The sequence below is a fragment of the Felis catus genome, chromosome C2, assembly GCF_018350175.1.
Source record: "Felis catus isolate Fca126 chromosome C2, F.catus_Fca126_mat1.0, whole genome shotgun sequence".
Lineage (NCBI taxonomy): Eukaryota > Metazoa > Chordata > Mammalia > Carnivora > Felidae > Felis > Felis catus.
In genome coordinates, this window is record NC_058376.1 from 14,505,224 (window position 1) to 14,513,664 (window position 8,441).

At 37.4% G+C, this 8,441-nt stretch overlaps 1 protein-coding gene across 1 annotated transcript; it reads right to left on the reverse strand.

Moving 5' to 3' along the window:
- Positions 1-3,490: 3,490 nt before the first annotated feature.
- Positions 3,491-4,162, reverse strand: LOC105260897 (keratin-associated protein 21-1-like). The gene has a single exon (XM_019839464.2). It carries the CDS (start codon positions 4,120-4,122, stop codon positions 3,808-3,810), a length of 315 nt encoding a protein of 104 aa, XP_019695023.2. The 5' UTR covers positions 4,123-4,162; the 3' UTR covers positions 3,491-3,807.
- Between the last annotated feature and the right edge of the window lie 4,279 nt (positions 4,163-8,441).

Here is an 8,441-nt window from a genome sequence, read left to right on the forward strand (position 1 = left end):
TTTTGCATTCTTTGGTCAACTGTCTAGTAGTGCAGCTGCTGGATCGTAACACAGTTCCATATGATTTCACTCATATGTGGAATTTAAGAAAACAAGCAAAGGGAAAAAGAGAGAGAGATGCAAACCAAGAAACAGACTCTTAATTATAGAGAACAAACTGATGGTTACCAGAGGGGAGGTGAGTGGGGGGATGGGTTAAATAGGTGATGGGGATTAAGGAGTGTACTGTGATGAGTACCAGGTGATGTACAGAAGTGTTGAATCACTGTATTGTACACCTGAAACTAATGTATGTTAACTGTATGTCAACTAACTGGAAAGAAAAAACAAGAAAATCAATAATACCCAAAGTTGGCACTTTGAATAAATCAGCCAAATTGATAAATTATAGACAGATTGATCAAGAATATAAGATAGAGGGACACCTGGGTGGCTGAGTCGGTTAAGCATCTGACTCTTGGGTTTTTGCTCAGGTAATGATCTCACAGTTCAAGGGATCGAGCCCCACATTGGGCTATGTGCGCACAGCATGGAGCCTACTTGGGATTCTCCTTCTCTCCCTTTCTCTCTGCCCCTCCCTTGCTCTCTCTCTCTCTCTCTCTCTCAAAATAAATAAATAAACTTTAAAAAATAACTTTTGAAAAAAAATCTGTAGGCCCAGATGTCTTCACTGGAAAATTCTTTTAAATATTTATACCACATTCTTACGTGTAACTTAAGAAAATCACAGAAGCCTTGGTACTTGAACCCCAATATTTTTCTCCCAAAGTGATACCAAACAAGAGCTATTATGCTTGTGAGTATTTTACTTTTGTGCCCAAAACACAGAACACAGAAACTGTTCTGTTCTTAAAATGATTATTTATTTATTTTTGAGAAAGAGAGAGAGTGTGAGTGGGGGAGGAGCAGGGAGAGAAAGAGAGAGAGAATCCCAGGCAGTTTCTGCACTGTCAGCGCAGAGCCCAATGTCGGGCTCACACTCATGAATAGTGAGATCATGACCTGAGTTGAAATCAAGAGTCGGATGCTAAACTGATTGAGCTACCCAGGTGCTCTGGAACCCAGAAACTATTTCTATGAAGAATACATGTCTATGACTCTATCCCTTCTCTATTTTTCAAGGAGATGTAGATAGAAACACACTAATAATGAAGTCTTTAACATACCATTCTCACAAAAAGTTAATAAAAGGTAGCACTTAAGGATATCTATCTATCTCTACATTGATAGCAGAAAATAAACCTTCCCAAGCTTCCACATAAAATACACAAAAATTAATCATATATGAAGCCACAAAGGGGGCGCCTGGGTGGCTCAGTCAGTTAAGCATCTGATTTTGGCTCAGGTCATGATTTCACAGTTCATGGGTTCCAGCCCCATGTCAGGCTCTGTGCTGACAGCTCAGAGTCTGGAGCCTGCTTTGGATTCTGTGTCTCCCACTCTCTCTGTCCCTCCCCTGCTTGGTCTCTGTCTCTGTCTCTGTCTCTCTCAAAAATAAATAAACACTGAAAAAAAAAATTTAAGTCCAAAGAAAAAATTAGTAAATTTTTAAAGTAAAAATACTGCAAAAACACTCCTTGATTTTTATGCAGTATAGCTAAAAATTGTTAACAAAAACAAAGAATAGAAAATCCCCTTCACCTGGAAAGTAATTCTTTGGTTAAACGATTCTCAAGTGAAAATAAAATATAATATGAATATTATATCATATTAATATACATAAGAGTATATATTAATATGATATAAATGCTATAGCATTTTAAAATAACAGTAATAAAAAGAGTAGTTAACAGAATTAAAGACATTTCAAGCAGTAATTAGAGAAAAAAATCGTAGCACATAACGCTAAACACTTTCTGTCAGTGAAAATGAAAGAAATAACATGAATGAGTTAACAACTCAGTTAAGAGAAGCTTCATAACTAACAACTAAGTAAACCAAATAAAGTGCAAGGAAACATTTTAAATAAATGATAACAAATAAATAAACAGAACTTAGTAGAGAAAAGACAAAAAAAAAGAAATTTAAAAAATGACTCAGAATGCTATTATTTGAAACAACTAACATTTATAAATCACATGCAAACTTGGTCAAGGAAAAAAAGGGAAAAGGCATGTACAAAATAAATAACAAGAAAGAAAGGAATACAGAAATAAGTTTTAAAATTATACAAATCTACTTTGCTCATTTTTATGGGTATAAATTTGAAAACCCAGATTCCTAGGGGAATACGGATTATCAAAATTGATACTGTTACACTGAGGAATTACAAAGAGATTAATTTTCTTAGAACAAACAGAAAATTATTAAGGAAGTAACCCACAAAATATTCCAGATTCAGATATTTTCTCAGAGAAATTCTACCAAATCTTTAGGGACAAGGTATTCTGAATGTGTTATAGATGGTTCCAGAGCATTGCAGGCGAAGGGAAGCTTCCTACTCCCTATTGGGAAGGACACACAGCATTGATATCAGTGGTGGACAGACAATTAAGGTGCCTCTGTGATTTCTGCCTCTTGGTGTCCGTGCCTTGTATCATCCCCTTCTCTTGAGTTTGAGCAAATCTTGTGACTTACCTATAATAAATAAAATGTGGCAAAGATAGTAAGACATATGTAATTGTGTGTATGTGATTATGTTGCAAAGAATTGTGTCATATTGTGGCGCCCTTCTTGTTGGAGTCTCTCTGCCTTCCTTCCTGGCTTTGAGAAGGCAAGCAACAGTATATGGGAATCCACATGACAGGGACTTATAGGCAGCCTAGCTGAGCTAAGGGTAGCCTCCAGGAGACAGCCTGCAAAGGCCTGTAGCCAACAATGTTGAGCTTCAGTTACACATAAGGGACTGAATTCTTCCGAGCATGTGAGCTTGGAGGCAGATCCTTTTTCAGTTGAGACTCAGATGAGACCAAGCACCTGGCAAACATCTTGGTTACTGCATTGTGAGACCCTGAAACTTTGCCTATACCTTCAGTGCTGTTTTTATCCAATTATTATGGCCCACCATGCATGCCACATAGTTTGACAATCTACTCCTACCTTAGGAAGGAATAGATTATAAAAATTTTCCTTAGGTTGTTTCTTTTATTAAAATATTTTTTTAAAAAAGAAGTAGAGAAGAATATAACCACATCCATTTATTTTAAGAGATACATGAATATAACATTGGGGAAATTATTATTTTTCTTAATTATTTATGATGCACCGCACAAAACTTAACTTATAATTTATAAAATAATATCTCATTTGGTGTTAAGAGATACGCAGTGTGAAAAGATTATTCCCTCAGTAGCAGGGGAGGAAACTGAAGCTTCCAAAAAATAAGTTACTTTCCTAAGATAATTGACAATGGAATTGGTCAAGAAGCTGACCTAGGAATATCAGGAAACTATCTCCCTAAGGAGATAATTGTTACCTTTCTTGTAAACTGAAACCAAAATATGTTAGGAAGACACCTGGGACAGCAAATGAATGACATAAAAACCAGGGCTGCTGTTCAGACTGGACAATTTTATTAGGCCAACAGAGAAACGAACTCCAGCATGGACATCATCAAGGCAGTCGCTGTGACACCATCATCCTGATGAGGGCGGAACTGTGGGGCCACAGGTGAATTTCGCCATCTTCCACTCCACGAGGTAAATCTAGGAATCTGTAGGTTAGGCTGTAGGCAGCAACAGACCTACTAGACTTTCATCCTGCAGGATATCGTCACCCAAGGGAAAGGCTCAGAACGTGTGGGGCTCAGAATTGGTGAATTCCACGTCCAGGTGTAGAGGGTGAGAGTCGCCCACGGTGCCCTCGTTACTAGTAGCCACAGCCAGAGCCACAGCCATAGCAGGAGCCATAGCCACAGCCCAGGCCTCTGTAGCCACAGCCTCCATAGCCACAGCCTCTGTAGCCACAGCCTTTGTAGCCAGAGCTTCCATAGCCGCAGCCTCCATAGCCACAGCCTCCATAGCCACAGCCTCCGTAGCCACAGCCTCCATAGCCACAGCCTCTGTAGCCACAGCCTCCATAGCCGCAGCCTCCGTAGCCACAGCCTCCATAGCCGCAGCCTCCATAGCCGCAGCCTCCATAGCCGCAGCCTCCATAAGAGTTTCCGTAGTAGCTTCCACACATGGTGTTGGCTGTTGAGGTTGTGCTTGGCTAGAGAAGGAGAGAAGTGTCACTTAGGTGTGGATTTCTCCCTGCAGGGGGCCTTTTATATGCCTAAGGGTTGGGGGGTGGCTCCCACACGTGCTCCTGTCATTGGCTAATTTTTTGACTCATCTAATTAATGTGTTGTTTCAAGACCAGAGCCCAATGCCTGAAGGCATTAAGGAGGCTTGCTTTAACCCCCCGAAGACCTTTAATAAGATGGTGGAGTCACACGTACAAAACTGTCTTTCATAACAAATCTTCACTTTAACGTTCTATAACCAGATATCATATAACGCAGGGAACATTTTCAGTAGTTTCAATTGACTTGCTCTTGACCGCAATTCTTTTTTCTCTTTGACCTCCCCAAATTCTATTGCCCTCCATAATATAGTTTTACCTCTTGTTCTAGCCTGAGTCAAATTATGTTTTGTGGATTATGTAACAGTAATGAGATTATTTTTTTTTAAATTTTTTTTTCAACGTTTTTATTTATTTTTGGGACAGAGAGAGACAGAGCATGAACGGGGGGAGGGGCAGAGAGAGAGGGAGACACAGAATCGGAAACAGGCTCCAGGCTCTGAGCCATCAGCCCAGAGCCCGACGCGGGGCTCGAACTCACGGACCGCGAGATCGTGACCTGGAAGTCGGACGCTTAACCAACTGTGCCACCCAGGCGCCCCAGTAATGAGATTAAAGTAGGGAACAAAGATTAAATATAGTATGAAACTAATTTGGGAGATCCTCTGTATCTCAATCAGCTCTCCCCTAATTATCAGAGGTGCGAGGACACAAAATCTTTATGTTACTGATTTCATCTGCCTTGATAAGAAATTCAAATAAGGAAAGGATTTTAACCCAGTCAAACCTATAAATGAAGCAACTTTTTTCTTTATTCAAAATGTTTCCTTTCAATGTATGTCTTTGTAAATATATTTTTGTAAACAAAATACATAAACACATGATTGTTGTGAAATGTTAGTGTCCTTCTTGATGGGAACATATTAGCAGACAGATCTTGACCATGTCAGTGTGAATTTTCCAGTAAACAAAATGGAATTTTCACTCTGGAAATATTATACAATATTGTTATCGTCTGTCCAAATTTGACCAAATCTAATCTTTGACTCCTGTGGGTCATAAGTGCACTGATTGGTGGACTTTCCTATCAATTAGGGGGAAAAATACTTTGATATTTTATTACTCTCATATGTTTATGTATAGTGTTAACAATTTTCATGTGGGAAAATTTCTAGTTTTACTTTTCAAGAAAAATAGTAACTTTTACAGTATATAGTACTTATCATAAATATTCATGTCTCTCCATCATTTGCACCCTCGTGTGTGTGTGTGTGTGTGTGTGTGTGTGTGTGTGTATGTGTGTGGTGGTGTAGGGGGAGGAGGAGGAGACAGATACTGCTGCCCTTGTAGCTATTTACTGGTGTGGCAAAACAGGTAAGTCATGACTAATGGTTTTTCTAATGGGCATCTACGTAAAAGTATTTTCACGTGCAGCTCCAAGACCTACTATGCTCTACATTAATCTAATGTAAGTCTCATTTTAGGAAAATTCAGTGTTTTATCCAGGTCATTGGGTAAAAATGGTAGCACTATGGCCTATGAAATATTCTATTTTCCACCCCAATTTTCTCTATACTGATAGTATATATTTCAACATGCGCTTCTAGACAGATATAATATCACCCCTACCTTATGTATTCTTATATTTCCTTTTCACTCACAGATAAGAATCTCTATGCAGCTGGTTGATATGCCTGATAACCTGGTATTCCCCCAGCAAAGATGATCTCATTTTAAGGTCAGTCTCAATGAGTCTTTTGAGTGTGTCAGACTCTGGTCATCTCTTGGCAGAGTCCCTATTTCCAGGAAGTGGTGGCTCAGGTAGAATCACATCATACAAAGCACATGTTTGGCCCAAATGGAAGCTTAATAGTATGGTCTCAATCCTGGTAGCTTACCTGACTTTCAGTGAAGCTCCTGGTGATGAATCCCTACCTTTATTTTCCTTATTTATTGATAGTCTTAACTAGGCACTCATAATATAAAGAAATGGCAGTAAAATATAAAGAAACAATGGTGACTATTTTTTATTTGCCATTCTTGTAGATAGCAGGCCTGTTAATGAAAAAGGATCCATGTAGGGATCCTTAGTAGATCAACATGAGAGGCTGGCATTATCCTCGTTGGTCCCTAACTGCAGGCTTTCTAAAAGCAAACAGAGGCAAGAACCGTGTGTTGGCATCTACTCCTTCCTCCACAAAGTGAAAAAGTCAATCCATTATGAAGTGCTAACCTGACTTTCCCAACTAGTGACTGGGTAGAGAAGTTGGTGATCATTCCTTTGAGAAAATATGAAGAGAAGAGGGAAATGATTTCTCCTTACTAAAATATATGTTGGGCCAATGCTGAGTATTTGCATACACTATACCATTTAGTGGATCAACAAATTTATAGGTGAAGCATTTTAATTTCTATTTTAGCTACGCCAAATTAAGCCAATTCTCAGAAATGGAAATTTGAAGGATTTTTGGTGACATTGTGCAGAACTGAACATCAAATATATTTATTCTTGAACACACATCTGATTCCTGATACAAATTGGTGATCTAGGGGCGCCTGGGTGGCGCAGTCGGTTAAGCGTCCGACTTCAGCCAGGTCACGATCTCGCGGTCCCTGAGTTCGAGCCCCGCGTCGGGCTCTGGGCTGATGGCTCAGAACCTGGAGCCTGTTTCCGATTCTGTGTCTCCCTCTCTCTCTGCCCCTCCCCCGCTCATGCTCTGTCTCTCTCTGTCCCAAAAATAAAATAAAAAAAAAAAACGTTGAAAAAAAAAAAAAAAAACAAATTGGTGATCTAGAATGTGATGGAAGCCATTGTAGTCTTGAATAATATTTCTTAATTATTAACATGTTGTGAAAGTGGGTTTCAGGGTATTTGTTCCGGCAGCTTGGAACACAGGACCATAAGACAGCGAACAAAATATTTTGTATCTAATATACAAATCATGTATACCGGTGCCAAATATACAGCCAATATACTTTTATTTATATGAAGTTATAGGAAGCTAAAGGGCAGGAAAAACATTAATTATCAGTGATAGCAATACGAATAGTGGTTACCTCTGGCTAACACGAGTGTGAATTCATTTCTTTAAGTGTTTTTTTCTGCATCTGTTGGGACGATCGTTGATATCTTTTGCCTTATTTATTCTGTCCATATTGTGAAATCTATTGATTGTCATATGGTAAAAAAACTTTGCATTCCTAGTTTAATTTTATTTGACAAAGATTTATTATGCAAATATTTCTTAAAACATTTTTGTTTGGTAATATTGGTCTTATGTATTGCATGGAAAAATGTTCCCCCTTCCTTAATGTGACATAGATATTTTTAAATTCAATATTTGATGTAATTTATCATTTAAGAACTTTGACCTGAATGTTGTATGTGTGTGTGTGAACATTTAAAAAAATATGTGTATATTTTAAAGATATAAGGTTATTTAGATTTCATATTTATTTTGTACTAGTTTTGATTATGTGAGTCTTTCAAGAAATTTTTCTATTTAAGTTGTCGAATTTATTGTTACAAAATTATTCACCCATCCCTGTATCTATTAATCATGTCTATAAGATCTGTGGTGATGTCATTTGTTTAATCTACATACTGATCATGTAAATTTGTAATCCTTTTAAATTATCAATTTAGATTAAGATTTTTCAAAAAATCTTAATGTTAGTTTCATGATCTTATTCTTTGTTTTCTATTTCATTGATTTCTGATTTTATCTGTTTTATTCCCTTCTTCTACGTAGTTGATAGAGTTTGTTCTTTTTTCTAAGGTAAAAGCTTAATTGTTGATTTTAAAACTTTCTTCTCTTCTAAGATATGCATTTGAAGCCATAAATTATTCTGCAGTCACTGCTGACATATAATCCCACAACTTGTAGTATCTTTTTTTATTGTCTTTGTAATTCTTTCAAAAAATTTTTTAACTTTCTTTGTGATTCATATTTGATCCATGAGATTTAGATTGTGTTGTTTTGGAGACATCCCAGATATTTCTGTGTTAATGTTTTACTTAATACAATGGAATTTATTACTTTTAATTTATTGAATTTAGTTTATTAGAATTTATTTTATAGTCCAGCTTATGATCGATCTTGGAGGATTCCATATGCATGTGAAAACAATGTACATTCAACCATGGTTGGTATAATGCCCTGTTGGTGCCAATTAGGTCAATTTAGTTGATATCTTCCTGTTTCCATAAATATGATTTT

Coding starts and splice junctions, on each gene's coding strand:
- LOC105260897 (XM_019839464.2), bottom strand. CDS start 4,122: ATGTGTGGAAGCTACTACGGAAACTCTTATGGAGGCTGCGGCTATGGA.